The sequence below is a fragment of the Ostrinia nubilalis genome, chromosome Z (genome assembly GCF_963855985.1).
Source record: "Ostrinia nubilalis chromosome Z, ilOstNubi1.1, whole genome shotgun sequence".
Taxonomy (NCBI): domain Eukaryota; kingdom Metazoa; phylum Arthropoda; class Insecta; order Lepidoptera; family Crambidae; genus Ostrinia; species Ostrinia nubilalis.
In genome coordinates this window covers 25,468,057-25,489,815 of record NC_087119.1, presented here as the reverse complement: position 1 = coordinate 25,489,815, position 21,759 = coordinate 25,468,057, and the positions used below count along the sequence as shown (strand labels likewise).

Here is a 21,759-nt window from a genome sequence, read left to right as displayed (position 1 = left end):
TCGATTATTCAAAGCAATCAAAATGTTATGAGATTGATTTTTTTTTTATTTGAAGCTGACTATACCAGAGATTGATATTACGTAAGACATGATTGGTTGGTATTCCATGACATTGATTACTGTCTGTATTTGCAGGGCTTTGCCAATTCACTCATTTTGTCAGAAGAGCAAAGATAAGGCTCTTTTTATAGCTCAGTCACGATTAGTTTCTTCAATTACTGTGATGATAGCAACTGTGATGGTATCGATGATTTAATAGAAATCATTCTTCTTCTTCTTTTCGTGTCGACAACAAACCTACACAGTGTCAGCCCAAAACATTAATTAAACAAAAATAGAAATCATTAATTCTTTGTCATTCATGGACTCAAATTGTTTAGCCAATATCAACTAAAAAGTAAATTTTTCGTTTTGTTTTTAGACAGATTATGTAAAATATTTTTGGATAAAGCGATTGTGGAGCGAGAGAGCAGGAGTGAAGTCAAACTCCATTACACAAATTGTCGTAAAGAAAGACATTTGTATATTTTTTAACCTTTAAAAATTGATTGTATTTGCCTAAAATTAATTTAACGTTATATAAAAGAAATGTATTTTGTATGGCTATAAGAGTTTTCAATAAACTGCCAGCTTATATACAGGGAGCTTCTATGCCTGAATTTAGAAATGTATTGCACAAGTGGCTGCTCGATAAATGTTTCTACTCTGTAAATGAGTTTTTTTAGAATTAAATAATTGTGAAATTTTATGTATTAATATTGGTTGTGTTATTTTATGTAATTGACATTTAATTGTAATGATTAGTATAATTGGATTGTTGACATTGTTATGATTTTATCAAATGACTTTTCATAAGATTATTAATATTTTGACATGTTCTCCTAATTAACTTTCACATGCCAGTCATGGCAAGGTACACTGTAACGAAATTGATTATTTACAAACATCTAATGGACGTGTATTTCTGTGAATAAATGAATTTGAATTTGATTTTTGAAGGAGAATCTATAAATTAGGACGAACAAGAGCTTCGTTTGTTGAAAGGGTTTTATTTTAAAATGTAACAAAACCAAGGATTCAAAAGGTAAATCGTGTCGCAAGATGTAAAGCCCCCAAAAACGTGCCTTTAGTTGACAGGAAAATTAGAGGCCACGCGCCTTGGAAAGGTTAGAAGTTGACGTTACCGTCGCCATTGCAGTATTGGTCGCCATTTGCCACCCACCAAATTGGACGATTCGCCGCATTGTTTTTCTTCAACGATTGACGTTGGGGGGCATCCCCATTCCCCATTCCTGTATTAATTGGTCACTACAATAACCCACTCGGATGATAAACGAAATTGTTTTTCTTCAATCGATTGACGTTTAATTACGTGTATTGTAAACAATTTTTCTCGATGATTTTATATTTGTATGAGATTGCGTCCATTTTGTTCTAGTTTACGGTCTACCTAGGCCCCAATAGAAATAAGATGCACTCATTGTGTATCAAAAAATAAAACTGTTCCAATTCGACCTTTGAAGTGTTAATATCTGTTGAAGAAAGTGTCACAGCGAGAATTGACTTTATTTTTAGAGCAAACCGTGTGAACTCGTCGCTCACTCGCTGCACTAAATATAAACTTAGTTGTAAAAGTAAAAATACGAATAGTTGTAAAAGTAAAAATACGAATATTCGCGCAGAGACTTCGTCGTGCTCACGTTAAATAAACGCTACATAACAACGTACACCGATCGTTTGCCAGTCAATCGGCCAGTTAACGAAGACCTCTGTTTATGTGGAACTGGGTCCACTATCGAGGTCTACTACCGCTTTGCACTGGACTCTGGAGGACACTGGACCCTAACTTCGAATTCCTAAGTACATCTGATTACAATTAAACTTTCCCCCGGGACAACCTTGACCTTCACTGGTTGGGTTTTTATTGGCAGTCAAGCTGTAGATCCTGGCTACACAGGAGTTGCAGCGGTGGGAACGAGAGGTGAGAATACTCCCGTACCGAGGTCAAACTACGAGTATATTTACTGATCTGAATAAAATGTAAGAAAAAATAAAACTTCAATAATTTTGTAATAATTTGGGTTACCAAAATAAAATCTTTTCTGAGCTGAGGATTTCTGTGATAAGATTGATGAAGGCATACGGGAAAATTCCGACAATTATGTTTTGTACACTAATATTATAAAGAGGAAAACTTTGTTTGTTTGTTTGTAATGAATAGGCTCAAAAACTACTGGACCGTTTTTAAAAATTCTTTCACCATTCGAAAGCTACATTATCCACGAGTAACATAGGCTAAATTTTATTTTGGAAAAAAATAGGGTTCTGTAAAATATGTAGATAATGTAGTCCACGCGCGCGAAGCCGCGGGCGGAAAGCTAGTGTGATAATAAAATTATTATTTATCGGTCTTCCTCAAATTGATTCAGAGAAGTCACATTCTCTCTTTATCTCATGAATGTTTATGAACTCATCTGGTCAATCCCTGACGCTGTATTTTCGAGGCTATCTATCTTTCTTACTCATAGCGTGATTCTAACACGTGCGATAGTGATGGTGGGAACCAAAACACAGACATATAAAGATATTTTTTTACTACTATGTATGATTAATTATTATTAAAAGTAGGTACTTTTGTGTGACAACGCGCATTGAACACCGAATGTAAAAACATAGTACTAACATATGGAGGCTTCCGGCGACTGGGACTGCAATTAACTAGAACCGCGGTCCCAATCGCCGGATCCGTAAAAAATAAAAAATTTTCTTCTGGCGACTGGGACCACTAACATTTTAGTACTGTACCGATTTTAGCTTGAATATATTTTTCTAAGTTATCTATGAGTGGTCCTAGTCGCTGGAAGAAAAATATTAAATTTTTATGTATCCAGCGAATGGGACCGCGGTCCCAGTTAATTGCGGTCCCAGTAGCCCGTAACCTCACATCTGTTTCATCTCGTATCGTTTACTGTTACTTCGATAGAATAGACAGAGGCATCAACGACCCGATGTTTGCGCGACACCATTTTGTCCTTTTGTTCAGTGTTTTGCGCAGTAACTAGGGCATTACACTTACCGTCATACTTGAGTATTCCAACTCTGAACAAAGCACTGCTCTTTTGATATTCATTTTATACAGGGTGGAATTTTGTAATGCCACCTGGAGGAAAGTACCCTTAATACTGTAGATAGAAAATATGTACGTATTGTACGTACACTATATTGAGAGCACTTTCCCTTCAGGTGGCATTACAAAATTCCACCCTGTGTAGTTTAGAACTGACCTATAACTCGAAACTACAAACTGGAACAGGCTGGTATTGGTGAACTTGCACATAAACCCTACAAAGTTACTAATTACAAACGATACGACTTAGGAACTTTTGAGACGTGACTTCAGCTGCTCCACTCACTCGATGTACGTACCTACTTCTCGATTGTATCAAAGTAACGAATATACGAGTAGCAACAATCCAATAACCATCGTTATTGTGACGAGTGTTGATTGATGTAGTAACGCATACGACACTATTCGTTACGTTCACAGTTCTATTATCGTCTCTACAGACTACTTTTTGTAACCGTCAAGCAAACTAAGCCGTAATTCAATGAGCATGGAGTTCATGATGATTTTAGCTCGTTGTTTAGCTTCAAGTAAATGGCTGCGATTTGTCGCATTTTCATTATAAGGATCCAACAATCTACATAGTATAGTAATTAATTTTTTATCGAACTTAGCATACTCGGAAATTATATCATTTTCGGAAAATCTATTTAGTTAGGAAAATAGATAACACATTTACAAAAAAACTTAGGAAAATGTCTTTATGACTTGCATAACTTTTAAGTCGTGTGAATTTGAGGGTTGGCTACTGACATTAAAACCATATTTGATTGACCTACAGAAAAGATCCGAAAGTGCTAACTGTCTTGGTGCCCATCATGACCCACAGAGCGACGTTTGTTCTTAAAAGCAGATGATTCTAATACTTGCTGCTTATCCTTTAAACGTGAAGAAAGTTATAGCAATATAATATGTTAGTGTTAATCATACCACGTACATTTTGCGGTAATCCACAACCTGCGTTGCGAAAGCTCCTGCCAGCTCGAATTTAGCAATCTTGTGAACGTAGTACCTACAGTCAGCGTCAAATTAGTTCGTGACTCCCAAAGCGGCCAAGAAGTTGACAATCTTATTCCAATTGTAACAAAGACGTGCGATTGCGAACTTATTGGCTACTTTGGGTGTCACCAGAGTAAATACAAATGAGTAGGTCATCTTCATAGAAACGCACCGAGCGCGGTTTGTATGTGAGCGCGCCAATACGTATGCGGCGCGCACGCACACGCTGACAAAATTCGGCGCAACCACGACTGGCTCCCCGCTAAATCCCCGCTAAATTTTGTCAGTGTGTGCGTGCGCGCCGCATATGTGTTGGCGCGCTCACATACAAACCGCGCCCGTGCGTTTCTATGAAGATGACATACTCATTTGTATTTACTCTGGTGTCACGAACTATTTGACGCTGACTGTACTCTGACGATCGTATCCCAGAACTGCACGCAATACTAAACTTTGCGAGCATTCGGGTTCTCCTAGATAGCGGACAGTTATTATCAGACCGGTTTTTCTCTGAAGATTATTCCTTGATATAATTTACTATAGTCTGGTCTGCGAGCACGTAGAATTTTGTCCAATGACCCCAAATTACGCGCGAGCGATAAGGATGGGTAGCTTGGGGTCATTGGACAAAATTCTACGTGCTCACAGACCGGGATTTAAGCTCGCAATTATGGCGACTAAACGTCTAATAAACATAAATAAGTAGATGCATTTAAAAATTAAACAATATTGTCTTGTCTCGTTCTTGATTCGTAGGGGAAAGTCGGGTATATTGGACCGGCTGCTAAATGGCACCACCATAATATTTCCTGGAATATTCTTTACATTGTTGCAACACGGCGACACAGCGATACATAACTAATTTCGTTTATGTCAGTCATAAAAAAAACTCATAAAACTCATTTATTTTTGCAAATAGGCTTTTAAAAAGCACTTTTACACGTCCCAATATAGTACTATTTAGCAGCCGGTACAATATACCAGACTACTTGGTACTACATATTACTTATTCTGTGACTCTACTTGTATCAGGTTTTGGAAATCCTCTAATCACACTACGTCTAAACGGCTGGAGCGATTTTAATAAAATTTGGAGGCTAACACATAGGCTACGTTTTACCGCGGGCAACACCGCGCATCTAGTTAATGAGACAAAACCGTTATCAAGTGCCAGTTTCCTAACCAGCGACCTTGTTTCCAGCCCACCAGCCAGAATATGTGATGGATGCGCAATCGTTCAGCGGGCTGCGGCCCCACATTGTGACGCTCGACCACGCCAGGGTGAGGCGCGGGGCCGCCGACCCCGTGGCCCCCGTGCCCCCCTCGCCCGCTGTGCCCCCCTCGCCCGCTGCGCCCCCCGCGACCCCTGATTCGGCCGCAGCCTCCAACCAATCTACCCCGGTGCCCCCTGATGCGGATAACAGGACTACGAACGTGTCAGGTAAGTAACAACTGATAGTTAAAAATTGTAGCCGATGTGTTGGATTTTCATACGATTCTACGAACGACCACAAAATGCGATTCACGAAACATTTCTATCTCGTCATCTAATGATTACTAAAGGTCTTTTATACATTATAGAAATAGTTTGGGCACTACGGAGCAGGAACATAATAAAAAAAACTCTTTATTGCACACTACTTTATTGTGACACCACAACAAGAACAATAACAAATTAAAGATAAATCGTCAAGTCATAATAATTTACTTTCTAAATAAAACTTATACGACGTCGAGCATATTATCTTTGAATTTTAGGAAAAAATTCTAAAATAATTTATTATCATTTACCTGTCGACATATTGTCGAAATGTCGACATAATTATCCAAATCGTTAAAAACTCACGTCTAATAGAGAAACAGATTATACTTTTAAATGAGGTCAAATTAATTGGATTATACATGATCAATGCTAACGTACGAGTACCCTCTTTTGTAGTCGAACGTAAAATCCGTTCTTAGTGGATGTCACAGAATAAGTAATAGTACAGGTACAGAAGGATTACTCCGCTAGACGATTTAAATAAATGCGAGTCTTGCTACGACGCGATACAGTGGAATTCAGCTCGCACAGCACTACGTACCTACAATTTTATTCACCTACAAGTTTTGTCTCTTTCTATCGCGTGCCTCTGAACTCTTCTTACGCTGTTAGGGTTGCTGTCTAGGAGTGTCTAGTAAAAAAATAATTAATCTACTTATTTGTAATGAGGTACGTATGTAGGTAAGTACGCATTCATTATGGAAAACCTTGGGAGAGGCCTTTGTCCAGCAGTGGACGTCATTAATTGGCTGAAACGAACGAACGCATTCTGAGCAGTAGTCATGGTAGGTTAGGTTCGTATACTATCCTAAGAATTATTGATTACCTACATGGCCAACATACCTTTCAGCATCTTTGGGAAGCGAAAAAAATGATAAATCCGGTAGATTTATTTTCGAATTTAAACACCCGAACGCCGCACAATAATATTTCTTTCTCTTTATGTCCATTTTTAAATAATACTTCGATCATAGAATTAGGTACTACAACGCACGCCAGCGTCCTGACGGGCGCGCGCGTGACACTCGACTAATATAATACCCGCCGGCGGGGCGCTTCGCTGTAGGTAATTATCGGATGTACCGCGCGGAGTGAGCCAGGCCTGTGGATGTCTACACACCCTATGAGGAACCTACCTGCCATATTTCAAGATTGTAGGTGTTATAGTTTCTGATATTTCGTAATGAGTGAGTCAGTCAGTGACCTTTCTCCCGATATATGGTATTCCTTGACCTCATATTTAATTATGCAGGGTGTACAGTACACGCCAAGTCCTTGAAACATCGTAATTAACACCTGATACACAGCAACTTATGGGAACAACAATCGAAATCGTGGAAATTATTCATATGAAATGCTGTGGTAGATAATATTGGGGCAGGTCTATATTTACGCTATTCAAAATTAAAAATATTTATTCTATTTTGACCTGTATTTTGGCACTTTTTTACGTCAAAAATAATTAAATAAGAGCTAGTCCTTTAGGGGTACTTTACATGTCTCCTTATCTTTTTGCGCCTACTATTGGGATGTTTTTAGGACGGTAAGTAGTAAATGATTTGAAATATCTGTCTTTTTTTCCGTATACTTTCTTTGTTCTCTAAGTGATGTTCATCGTAATAAATATTTCTTTCTTTCTTCTTTAAATATCAGTCCGTATTGAGTTAAGACCAGCTAAGCCGGATATTATATGCACTGATCGGCCTGTATCCGGATTTCGTGTAGCCTTCGGATTATTTATGAAGGTGTCTAAAATAAAACTAATATTTCTCGACTACACAGAACCAAGCACACAACGTAAAAGTTATACAATATAATTGTTAAATGATTTATTATTAACATTGTTAATCTTGTTGAAAGTCTGTGAACTGTAGGAAATCCGTTTTTAATCAATTTTTAATCGAATATTGATTTACTAATGAGTCAATTAACATACATTATTTCTTTAATAGCGAACATTGGTATTAACTGATTGTTTCATATTTATTGTCACATCAAACTTCTAGTAACTAATAAATATAATTAATAACAACTCGTATGATTTAGATATCATAAAAGTAGTTTTGATGTTACTCGCTCTACAACAAACAAAACAAATGAAATCATATGAATAAGTTCACTTAATTTCATTTTACTTTATTTTTATTTAAAAACATAAAAACAATTCTACATAATTATTTTTTGTATACACGAAAGCCGAAACACGTGTCACGTATTTCAATCTTTAGAATCAGTATAAAAAAATTTAAAATGATACCTTGAAAACTCACGAAGTTCCAAGCTTTTTTTGTTGTCCCATTATCCGCACGCGAGTGTTGACAACGCAATGTTTGTTAAGTTTGTCTATGGGCGACGGTAATCACTTATCATCAGGTGATCCGTCTGCCTGTCACATAAAAAAATGATATAAAAAATATTGCGATGGATTCTATTACTGATTCTGAACAAATAGTTTTAAGAATCGGGAGTATAGTTCGAAATAACAGCGCACTTGAAAGTGATTTCTTACTTAATTAACGCCAACTCACAGTTAGTAGCGGGGTGGAGCTGGGAATTATACAGGCTGTAAAATATTAACTTAAATTGATGGCAGACGAAAAAGGAGATGAATTACAATAAAATAACTTCTCAAGTGCGCTCTTATTTTCCGAGACGTATTTTTTGCGATGACACGATATCTAGTTGGTTGTTGATCGAAGACTAAGGTTCAAGACAACATGCCTGAGTCACACGTTCGATTTCTTTGTCGGACAAACCAGTTCAACGATAAGCACTTGGGGATAACCCAAGATAAAACTTTAAGACATTAGGATCATATTTTCCTTTTTGTACACGGTGGCCGGCAATGATACTTATACCAAAGAATATTTCATTTATGATACCAGGTGTAGAAGTAGTCGGAGTGGTTGTAGCATCGGTCAGTTCACCTTTACTTCGAACTCCTCCTAATGTTCTTCTGATTGATTTCGTTGCGGGTCCTATGACAGTTTAACTTTCCCCCGGGACAAACTTGGCCTTCACTGGTTGGGTTTTTATTGGCGGTCAAGCTGTAGATCCTGGACCTGGCTACACAGGAGTTGCAGCGGTTGGAATAGTCCCGTATCCATGTCAGTTCAGCGCACAAAGTTTCGCGTTTCTAGTTATGTACCTATTATATTATCAAGCATATTTCTTATTATTATGAAATGTTGTTTTTACCAAGTTATTTCGGATGCATTCCAAGAAGCCGATGCCGAGTTGTTTATTTAAACAAATAATGCGGTATGACCGCATATTAATTGCATTAATCATTATTAAATTGAGATTCGTCACCATCGCTGGTAACTGTAAATAAAATCATAGGTATTATCCAAACTTTTAAATGTTGTTTCAACAATTGAAATGATGAATTTTAATTTCTGAGACGGGTCTGGGTGTTACTATGTATAATATGTATGTATTTAAAAAAAATATATACAAGTAGTTATATCCGTTAAACTAGCACCCATAACCCAAGCATATGAGTTTCTTTAGAGCTAGCTGGCGCTGTGTGAAATTGTCTAAAGATGTATTTTATTTACGAGTATGATAACCGATTTTTAAGTTACTGAACGTCTAAAATACGTTATTTAACGATAAAAGTTGAAATTAACTTAACATTTGACCGGTTAAGTAAGGAGATAATTATAAAATGACGTTATTTATTTGTTTGAACTATTTATAAATATGCGCGCAATGTAAACTGGAGTCATATTTATTTGATGCATTATTCAAATATTATAAGTACGCATATTCCAGCAACTTTTCATCCACATTTCTTACCAAAATAGTTGGTAACCAAGCAGATACATCGCAAATTCACAATTTTTTTACATTTTTAATGTTAAGTTTTGAGGTATACTTGCATGTATAGCTTGTGGTAGCTATTGGTTACACCTGTTCAAGCTGGGCACGTTAACAATATCTCGCATTTACATACTGTTTACACGAAGCAACAATACATAAGATATATCGTCTATTCCAACATGTTTCTGTAGTATCTACGTAAGAAAAATATTGTTCTTTTTATTAGTATTACTTGTATTATTTATTATTCAGTGAGTCTTCTTAGAAAATAATTGACATGTGCCATGTTAAGGGACCGTAAGAATGAGACAAGAGTTGGATTTATGCAATTTAAGTGACCTGTGATGGTCCCCATTTCATTATTTCATACATGTTTTTTCTATTACGCGAGCTACAAGCATTTTAAAGAGACGAGATCCGCATGCGTGCCGAAATCTGCGTCACAGGAAAAAAGGATTAACAGAGGCAAAGATACTATAGATCGTTTCATCCACGAAGACGCGCCCCACCATTCTTCCGCTAATGTTTCAGTGTTAACGGTACACGCTAAATTATCCTTGAGTGCACACGCACACTACATTAATGACGCTCGGATTGCTCGGATCAAACTCCCCGCTTCGCTCGACCAAAAATTGGTGGGGCGCGTCTTCGTGGATGAAACGATCTGTCTGACCTACACTTTACATTTCCTGAGAACAAGTTACTTCTGGAAGTTATTTTAGTAAGAGTGAAACTCGGAATCGACGCCATTGTTATCAGACCATTGTTTGACCCGAGCGTTTAATTTGACACGACATTTTGATCCGCCGCGATAAAAATGACATTAAATATGCTGACCACATTTATTTATAGTCGTATGCTTGACGGTAATGATGATATATTCCGGATAAGGTCATCGGATGACGGTTGACACCGACAAGATTGGAACTGTCATTGCTACGGTGAATTATTAATACCTACTTCCTATCCTAATATTATATTAACCGGCAGACAGTGGTGACTGAGTTTGTTGCGGCGCTTCTTCTCAGCACTTGCCAAATGTTGGTCTGGAAGCGCTGGTAGGGTAAAAAGATTATGAGACATGTAGAGGCTCCTTAAGAGCAAAATGACGATTTGTAAGAACTATTTATAGTCTAAACAAATAAAGAAATTTTGACTTTGACTTTAATAATGTTTGACGAACTTGAGTTTCAAGTTAACAAAATATACATTAACAAATTCTTTAGTTACCCCATCAGCTGTAGAAAGCATTGATGTACTTTATCTAATTTAATTTCCCTTTACTGTCAAAGCAGTCTAAGCCTAGGCGCAAACCACCGACTTTAGTTGGCTGATAGTTAATTGGGCCCGATTTAATTTTGGATGAAGAATCAGCCGATACCAAATCGGTGTAATGTGCGCTGTTGTCCATACTGATTAACAGCCCAACCCAATTATCGGTGGTCTGCGCTTAGGCTAAATTGAGAATTGGTGACGTTGCCACTTATAAGATAGTTTAATTTAGGTATTGTTACATTACATCATTTATTAGAATCCTTTTTTTTTGCGGGGAAAAAATGCGTTGAATCGCATACCTACCCTGCGGGGACAGGGTAGGTTATGTGGGGCTCACCAAGTCAGAAGGACGAGGCATACCCACTAAAAAGACCCCGGTGCTTCGTCACTCGCCATAAGTGGGAGGAAACTGTGGGTTTCCGGACAAAGCCTTCTCTACTACAGCCCCTCCCGGCGATTGCCTACAAGCCCCCCCCCCCCCCCCCCCCCCCAGGACGGGGGGCGACAGGAGCAACTGGAAGCACACAGCTGTTCCCGTCCGACGGTGGTGGTGGCCTGTGCAATGCAGGCGGGGGCGCCCCCACGCCCCCGGCCCGCTGGCCATCACCGATTTATTAGAATCCTGGATCATCCTTCGCACAAGTAATATGAACGAACATGCCTTTGTTCATCCCCGTGATCACTGTTTAGGTGGCAGTCAAGTTATGATTGTGTTGATGATGATGTTCTATCTGACGCATTCGCTTACGATAACTTTATTTAATTAACATAAATGAATAATATTTTATCGGCAACACTATTCAATGTAAATGAAGTTAATTATTATTTAGTTAATGACTAGAATTGTATGATTAGTGGTAGATTGAAATTAACATCATGTTATTGATTTGTCCTAATACCTACCTATTTTTATGCTAAACGCATGATGGGCGCGGTGGAATTATGTATGTGCTGTTTTTATCTTATTCTTTACCGATATGATAAATAAATGATGCAATATGATTGAGGTATGTATGAAATTTGAACTCATGCGGAGTAACCCTAAACTAAAAGCGAGAATCGATCCACTCATCCATTCTACGTGAGCTTACAATAATTATGTGCATTGCATGCATCTATTGTATTAGCAAGCACTTTGTATATGATTGTAGGTATAATGCCTTGCATGCGATTTCGGGTTAAAATGATAACCTCAACGTATTAGGAACAAAGAACACACTCCGGCAATATGCGCATACGCGCCACAATGGATAAGTTCAGTCAGTAGGAATCTCCAATGGCTGAATGAAACGGTTCACTTCTTCGGTGTCAACTGTCATCATGACGTTCTATTTTTCACCCACGATGAAGCTCTTGGCACACTCTTGGCCTGCATCTCGCCTAATAGTGATGATCAGGCCAAAAGTGAAAGCGAACTTTACTAAGAATCCTCAACCACATGACGTGGCATCAGACAAAATAAGGCGTGACTGTTGTGCAACGATGCAATTTCACACGAAAATTCCAAACCCGAAAAATTAAATTGTATGATGTTGAGAATGTTGAGAATACTTTATCTTTTTCCATTATGTAGATACAGTTGTTGCTAATTATAATTCAAGAATTCTCGCTAGTTTGCACTCTTCGACAGAATATTTAATAATAATTTGCCTGTATAGGAGTACGCTCTTTAAAGTAATCGTTTGTGGCGAAGTAGCGTCGCTTTAAGTAGCGTTGTTAATACTCGTATGTCATTTAGATTATTTTTCAAAAAGGCACGCAACACTCATTTCGTAGGTAGGTACAATGTGAACATACAGGTATATTCTATGATGTGTGTACCTGAGGCCACATCTCATGTAAAAATCCAGCACGTAGCTACAAAAACGCACAGGATTCACTTACTCGAGGATTTATTTTCTTGTCCAACAAGTCTAATTGTAGATATTAACATGATTATAGTAATTTGATTGCCTACAATTAACTAAACTGTATTAACGAAGTAATTAAAGTCAACCAAGTACTAACTATGTTATCAAAAAAATATATCTTGCAGTCATTGAGCCTTTTTATACCTAATCAGTTTATTTGCAAATCCTGCTTTCATCACAAAAAGTTGTCCACCGCAAAACAAAACCTACAAAAAATCCCATCTTTTGTGTGGGCAAAAAGGCTTGAATACGGTAGGATCATTAAGCAAAGAGATCTTAGCCAGTAGCCTGACATCCTTGTCAGATGGCTGCTACTGATAACGTCTGTGGGTCTAGACAAAGTGCAAATTATAATCGCAAACCAGTCGAAAAGTGGTCGAAAAGCCCCTTTTTTGTATGGAGTTTTGACGGATTCGATTTTCGATTCGATCAAAAAGTGCGTTTTGTCTAGGGGGGCTGGTCTAAATATAGATGACCTACACTGAACTGTCTCACCAAACTCATTCAAAGGGGGGCGCCACCATCGTTCAACTATATGTATAGTTTCCAACATGGCAAAAATCGGAACCAGCGATCCGGTATTGACGGTGGCGCTCCCCTGTCAATGTCACAGGTGAGACAGTTCAGTGTATTGGTTCATCATCATCATCATTTTTGTAAATATTGTCTCACGTACCTTACAGTTTGCCAAAATTGCGAGAAACTATTCCACTCTCTCTCAAAAAAAAAAGCGCCCGTAATCTAAGTCTGTTTCTTTTAGCAGTTGATATTAGGATCTCAACGTATATAGTCAGTTTTAGGAGTGTCAGCAGTTACCTTTATGCCTTTGTTTAGTAACATAATGTTTTGCCTTCGTATAAATTGCCCCTTTTGCAGTATCTATCATCAGAAACTATACCGATATCAGACAACGGGCCTACTGCCTGTATTCATCATATGCCTATATGCTAAAACCTGTCAACAGCGTTCCAAACCAGTCCGGGACAGGTTTCATAATCGAAGTTTGCAGGTTTAAACTTAGGCTATTAGCAATAACCAGTGTCGGATGCGTTACCTCATACTGTACGGAGAGCTGGCTGGAATATCTTCTAGGTGAACCTCCAGATGATATTTTTAAGGTAGATTTTGTCCACAATAGTTTTTATGGCAGTACAGCCTATGCTTGCAACCATAATTTTAAATGACCTCTTCATTAATATAGGTTAGTACTACGGTGAGGTCAAGCTGTATCTCTCACTCTGGTTCCACCCACCCGAATGTGATAAAACCTCGGTTATATGTATTTTAAGTCGCTTACTAAAGAATAAGTACTTACTTGCTGCTACATACCTGTGGTTCATAATGAAGTCAATGGAAGTTCTGTAGGGTTCTATCAATTTCCACTGTATTTGTAGTCGCAATAATAATTATGCAGGTCCATTATATCGTCAATGGAGTCGTTTCTATGATTGCAGCTTTTTTTACACCCCACTTATGCGACATAATGTAAGTTAATCCTAGGTTGAATTCAATAAAGTCAATTTGAAAAATTTCAGACTTATTTTTTCATTTATACAGAATTTTTTCCCATGAGAATTCTTGCACGTTGTTGCAGCGATATCAATATTCGCACCAAAGTTTCTAAATGGTCACATTAATTAGTTTTTAAATAAGAAATAATATTGCGGTCAATGACAGGAAAATTACTAACCACAAATAATTATTTATCTTTTCTAATGAGCACGCACGGTGTGAGCCAGACAAAAGAGCTTGAATAGATTATACTTTTTACCCGACTGCGCCAGAAGGAGGGTTATGTATTTTTTAGTTTTATCAAGTCCTAACTTCTTCTTCTTGTCCCTATGATGGAAGATTTATTTATTTCGATGGAAGATCATCCGCGCGACGTCGCTGTTTGCCTTGGAAAAGTTTGTTTTATTTATATCGTTCGTCTCCACTAAAATATCCGTTTCTGTTTACGCGCACGCAACAGTCGATGCTGTTATGGTGCGTCCACACTGGGCGAATGTGCTCGCACGGCACGTTTGTCATCCTGCTCACTCTGCTCTTGAGTGAGCAGGATGTTGAGTTTGCCGCGCGAGTCCATTCGCCCAGTCTGGACGCACCATTAGAGGCAAACTTTGACAGGAAATTAATAAAAATACGAACCGAGCATCAAAGGTACGACATTTATTTATGAAATACTAGCTTTTGCCCGCGGCTTCACCCGCGTGTTTAGTTTGTCACAGATCGTCATAAAAATTATAGACTTTTTGCCCTTGGCTTCACCCGCGTGAAATTTAATTTGTCACAGATCGTCATAAATTATAGCCTATAATATGTTATTCTGGGTTATAAACAATAATATTGTAAAGTTTCATCAAAATCCGTTCAGTCGTTTCTGCGTGAAAGAGTAACAAACATCCAGACATCCAAACTTTCGCATTTATAATATTAAGTAGGATGTTTTCAAAGAACCGCTGTAGACCGCTAAAGTATGTTTAAGCTAAAATGACACATCGGCTGATACTCGGTGTTTGGCCACAGAATAATAATGGTAACACTAATTAAATGAACTATTCGTCTATGTCCTAACAGTTTTTCCGCGACAAGATACCGAAAATATGTTGAGCATCCAAAGACATTTCTTTCAGCAATAGATAAGATATGGATAAGTCTAATGGTTAAAATGACTCGTATGTTCTGTGGGCGTAGTGTGAGTTTACATCAAACGCATTCGACTTCGACTGCGTTAAAAATATGTATTAAAATTTTAGTTCCTGAAAGTTTCCGCTAGGGGCGCTGTACAATCCGTCATACATTTATTGTCACTTTTTTACGCAGTCACTAGTTTGATGTAAACTGACACTAAACACCCTCTGATAATAGTAAATACGTTAGATGTACCTATCCTTTCCGCGCCTCTCCATTGCATTTAGAAACATACTAGTAGTTGGTATATGACTGATCTGATGCAAATGCGTAAGCTCATTGGTTATCGCCCAACACAGGGGTTCCCACACTTATTTTGTCTACTGCCCCCTTTGGGAATAATTTTAGCGCCCCCATTTGTAGTCCCTAGTAACCCCTGTATTGAGAGTCGACACACGTCGAGAGCTCAGTCGGTGCTAAGAGTCCACTTGGTAGATTAAATTACAAATCGCCTCCCAAGTCTCTACGCCAGGGGTGGCAAACCGGTCGATCGCGACTATCAGTCCAGTCGATCGTGGCAAGGCAAAAAATACTACATGATTGTGTACTAAACTAAACTGTTTCATTTAAGATTTCAAGAAGTATGTAAGTGGTAGATCGCCCAGGGTTTCGTTAGTAAACTGTAGATCTTAAGTCTACCTTGCTCTCTAATCAAGTTGGCCCCCCGCCCCACTTTGGGAAAGGCTGGGCTAATACGTACAAAGTCGTTTCATAAATGATTTTAAGAATTGCGCTCCTTTAATTCTTCTCTATCCTGTTATCCAACTTCACATTGTAGCTGACCAATTATTGTAACTGATGTGATTGGACGAAACGAGTCTCGTCCCAGCAACTGCATTGGCCTTGCCCTTGACTCTTAGGAAGTGCAGACCTGATAGTGCAATTTGTCTGCTTATAGTGTGTAACATTTTTTAATTTAAAATACCTATCGCACATACGTTATGGTACCGTATATGCTATATCGTCGTTCATATTGCAATTTGTCCTATGTCAAAAATGACAAGTTTACAGGAGAGTAAAAAAACAGCGTACGGGAAAAAAATCTTTTAAGACACCAAAATGTTTTTTCTATGATCTGAGTTTTTTAACTAATGTTTCCTAAGCAGTTTGTTCTTTTTAATATAAATATAAAAGTCTCCATAAATAATTTATGTTTTTTTAATTATTTTTTTCATTGAACTTTTTGTTTTTTAATTTTGAATTTTTTGTCATTGAACAAATTGCAATATGAACGACGATATGGAGTAATTCACTAACTCGGGCCACCAGCCTACGGCCCATTTGAGACGAGTTGCGGAAAATCAAAATTATTTAATATTTCATTCATCAACTCGTCCCACGTTACTATCGATATAAATAAAGGTAGATACAATCAGAAGTAAAATTGTTTAAGAAAATGTGTTTTTTTAAAGATATTTTTCAATCACAGACGTTGATAAAGTTTAAAGTTTTACGAAAAAAGTAAATGGGACGAGTTGACGAATGAAATATTAAATAATTTTGATTTTCCGCAACTCGTCCCGAATGGGCCGTAGGCTTGTGGCACTTGTGGTCTGAGTTGGTGAATTACTCGCGATTTGTGTTCCTCTATGAACTAGTACATAGTAGGTCTGAAAAGAACCCATTGTTTGTATATAAAATGCATTAACAAACTTAACATGGAAAACCTATTCATCCGACAAGTGACGGATGGAGTTGCGCATGAGGCGACCATATACGAGCACTGACAGCAAACAGCACATGAAGCTAAATACAGTAGCATCTTATATCGCTGTAACAGGTACGATTTTGCAACAAAAATAGTCAGATGTGTTGTTGATTACAGACGACAGCATCAAACCATACATTTTAAAATAGCCTCTATTACTTAGCTCATAAGAGGCCACTGTGTTTAGCTGGTCATACTGTCGTCTGTACATCGAAGCGCGCAATCGTTGCAATGACTCACTGGGTGACCACTCACGCGCAGTTCCGCCGTGACGTATGGGGCAAGTGGCAAGTGAAATGGCGCTTTTCACTCGCCCATGTCACAACAATGGCGATTCTACGCGGTTTCCGAAACCGTTCATCGTCCGTTACAATCAACATTTCGATGATCGAGTGTCCATCCATACCCCATAACTGACAAAATCACAAAGGTATTCGTTTATCTATACTTAATATTATAAAGCTGAAGAGTTTGTTTACTTGAACGCGCTAATCTCCGGAACTACTGATCCGATTTGAAAAATTCTTTCAGTGTTAGATAGCCCATTTATCGAGGAAGGCTATAGGCTATACAACATCACGCTACGATCAATAGGAGCAGAGCAACAATGAAAAATGTTGCAAAAACGGGTTTTCACGCGTTCGAAGTCGCGGTCACAGCTAGTTTTTGATAAAATTCAAATACAAAACGTAATCGTATCTTTAGACATTCATTAATAAGTCCAAAAGACCGATCTACACATTGGTGTATTGGTTACAAGACTATTACTTGGAGTCAATACGAATACCGTCATAAAAAGTCATAAAAGTAATTTATTTTTGCAAATAGGCTTTTAAAAAGCACTTTTACGTCCCATATTAACCCTACCACTGCTTAGGGACAATAAATGGGCCAGTGCTGAGAAGAAGCAGCGCAAGAAACTCAGTCATTCATCATACATCGCATATTTATTTACTTCTTTATACTTGCTTGAGACAATAATACATAATACATAATACATACCACCCGTGTGAGACGGGTAGGTACATAACGCGCTTCTTTGTTAGTCGACCTTCGGTTGAAGCGATTATATGCATTTTTATAAGTAATGCTTAAATAACAACCAATCCGTCACGCACATGGAAGAATAACGCATTAGCATTGCTTAATTAGTTGCATTTGCGTTTCGTTTTTAATGTATCGGTTAATCGGATTCAAGATTGGTTCGTGAATCGGATCTCACATGAAATTAAATCAAAGTACATAATTAACGTATTTTCAGGAACTGTCAAAACGCAATTCCCAGGAGTACCTCTTTTGTACAGCAATAAAAGACAACATCACTGCAATACTAATATCATAAATGCGAAAGTTTGGATGATGGATGGATGTCTGTTGGGTGTATGCTATGTTTGTCTCTTTCACGCAAAAACTTACTGAATGTATTTTGATGAAACTCTACAGTATTATTGTTTATAACTCAGAATAACTTATAGGCTATAATTTATGACGATTAAATATGTGACACACTGAATCTCACGCGGCTGAAGCCGCGGGCAAAAGCTAGTAGGCAATATTTTATTTCAAAGTGACTAAAATCAAAATCAAAATTTTCTTAATTAAATTAGTTCTTGCAAATCGTCAAATGCTCTTAAGGAGCCTATACATGTCTCATTCTTTTTTTCCCTACCAGCGCTTCGAGACAAACATTTGGCAAGTGCTGAGAAGAAGCGCCGCAACAAACTCAGTCACCACTGTCTGCCGGTTTAAAAATATAAAAAAGTAGGAAACTAAAAATACTACCAGACATACCTAAACTGGTTTCACATTATTTAGTTTCGCATGTGGTTCATAATGCTTCTTTATACATATTCCTCATATCGAATTTCGTGGAAAAAATATCTTTCTCACGATTTAAGGCGAAAAGTTCGCATCAAACCTTAGGTTGCGTTCACACACTCAGATTGGTGCTCAAAATGCGACGCGAAACTGAATTTCACTAGCTGTTGCTAAAAACAGCTTTGTCTCTTTTCTTTGAAAATAATATTGAACATTTTCATTAATAAGAGGTACTACGGGAATACTCCCACCTTTTCCCAACACTGCAACTTCTGTACAGCCAATATCTACAGTTTGTAGTCTTGTAAAAGTACTTGCATTTATTTATTTTATTGGGCTATCAACATGAGATACAGCATTAAACACAATTAAAGCCAAAGGTCTCTAGCTAACTGCTCCCACACAAACGATAACCACAGCATGCATAATATTATAATGTGAGCAACCCGTGAACTTTACACAATACAATAACATAATATAGCACCTACCTAATTACAACTTTGAATTTAAACCAAAAACAACAAAAAGAAAGTAACAAAATAATAATAATAAGAGACTTCCTAGATGCATGCCACCAGGGGCACGTCACCCGTTTGTAAATTCTGACAATTTTTTTCCCTATGACTTCAGACTCATTTGACAATATAAAATTCTGTAAAATTCATCTCACGGGTCCAGTTTAAAGCAGGGTTCGAAAATATCTGATATTTATCAGATATACAGGGTGTCCCGTAATTCAACGTCACCCGATATATATCGGATATAATGTATATCATAAGGATATTTTCGAACCCTGGTTTAAAGTGCGAACGAGTACCTCTTTCAGTCCAGTTTTCAGCTGCGCACGCGTAGACGCGGCCTTATTGCATTTGATTCCCAGAACGTTATTCCTTAGTTCATCATATGACACAACTGCGATGCGATGACGTTACGTAAATGTTATTTGAAATGGCATGACGAGAGAAAGGCGACGGTGTTTATAAAACACTCAACACACATCCCATCTTAAGTATTAAACAATGATATTATTGTTTATTATCTACATTTTATATGATTCATTACATAGTATTTCGTTTTGTAAGGTGGCTTTTGTATGGCAAATGCGATGACGTTTTATCAAAGTAATGTCCACCGTATAATATTTTTGGAATACCGTTTGTGTGTACGTATTTGTATGCTTATCAATGTAACTTGCCGGTTCTGTTTCAACAGTTGTATAGGTACAAAAAGGAAAATATGTACAGTACATAACTGTATTTTTAATGAGCAACTTTAGTCCATTTTAATCCACTCGTGGTTGAGTCACTTACTAATTATCTTAAATAGTGTTTTACCGGTTTGGTTTAAAATTGGACTTTACCATCAACTAATAGCTAAACGTTTATAAAGAAAGAACGATCGTTTGCTAGTTCGGGGATAGTAATTAATATTTCGTCATGAATTGGATAATATACAAACGAGGTCTATCGATTTTTATTGTTTGACCCATGGGGTTAATATTTTAACAGTAAAGTGGTAGAAGTGATATTATAAGCAGTATAAATAGAATTTGGCAATATTGTGTAATTATAAGATCATGCGATAGAGAGAGAGAGAAAAGCAAAGAATACGTGTGATTTCTTTTGTACGTTGCTATTCTTATACTAAACTCCCATCCAGAATAAAATAAGACTTAACTAGCGGCCGCCCGCGACTTCGTTCGCGTGGATCCCGTTTTACCCCCTTCATCTATCTTACGCGGTTTAGAATTTTTCATACAAATGTTTTTTCCCGCTAACTCCCGTTCCCATGGGAATTTTGCAATATCCTGTTGTAACTAAGCTTTAAGTTTACTAAGGTACCTGCATGCCAACTTAAACGGTTTAGATTTTTCATACAAAAGGATTTTCCCGGTAATTCCCGTTCCCGTGGGAATTTCGGGAATTCCTTTCTTAGTGCACCTCTACGGTACCTAAGCTACGTCCCTTCCAAATTTCAAGTGCCTACGTTTAGCCGTTTAGGCTGTGCGTTGACATGTCAGTGAGTCAGTTTCTCCTTTTATATATTAGATATATTTAGAAGATACTACGACTGTAACATTTACAACTGTACGTGTTTGCATTCTCATTAGTGACGCTTGTTTGAAACAACATTCGAGGGGTTATTAGCGCCTGGCATGCTAAAAAACGTGACAAATTGTATATGGCATTTAATTATCACTATTGCAATTTACTCGTATACCTACGAGTACTTGTCTCAAGATGTGACGTCACAAAGTACACTTTTAAGCACGCCTTGACATCACGGGCCTCTTTTTATGAACTTTGCACACTTAATCTCTTAAAATTTTCATTTGTTTGAAAAAGTGAAAAATACGTGTCGAGTATTTTCAACCGACTTCAAAAAAGGAGGAGGTTCTCAATTCGACCCGTATGTTTTTTTTTTTTTTTTTCTATGTTTGTTACGCGATAACTCCGCCAATTATGAACCGATTTGAACAAATCTTTTTTCGGCGTATAGGTAATACCTCAAGGGTGGTCCCATTTAAATTTAATAATAGAAAAAACAACCCCCAAGGGTGGAAAATTGGGGATGAACTTTTTTATACGCAATATCTCCGCCGATTATAAATTAATTTGAACGATTATTTTTTTGTTGAATAGGTATTATCAAAAGGGCGGTTTCATGCGAATTTGAAGAAAATATTTCACCCCCAAGGGTGGAAAATTGGGGATGAACTTTTTTATACGCAATTAGTGATGGGCCGACTATGGTCTTTGCCGACTAACCGACTAGCCGACTAATCGGTTTTCAAATTGCCGATTAGTCGGCCGACTAATCGGCAATGCCGATCATTCTAATACCTACTTGTCCGAAGAATAATATC

The 21,759-nt window shown here is 37.7% G+C and overlaps 1 protein-coding gene across 1 annotated transcript in view; it reads left to right on the top strand.

The window, feature by feature from the left end:
* Nucleotides 1-21,759, top strand: part of LOC135086978 (plexin domain-containing protein 2-like) — a 66,631-nt gene that overhangs the window by 12,999 nt on the left and 31,873 nt on the right. Inside the window, exon 2 of the mRNA XM_063981832.1 lies at nt 5,325-5,564. Coding sequence (XP_063837902.1) covers nt 5,325-5,564 — 240 coding nt within the window. The remainder of the gene's footprint in view (nt 1-5,324; nt 5,565-21,759) is intronic.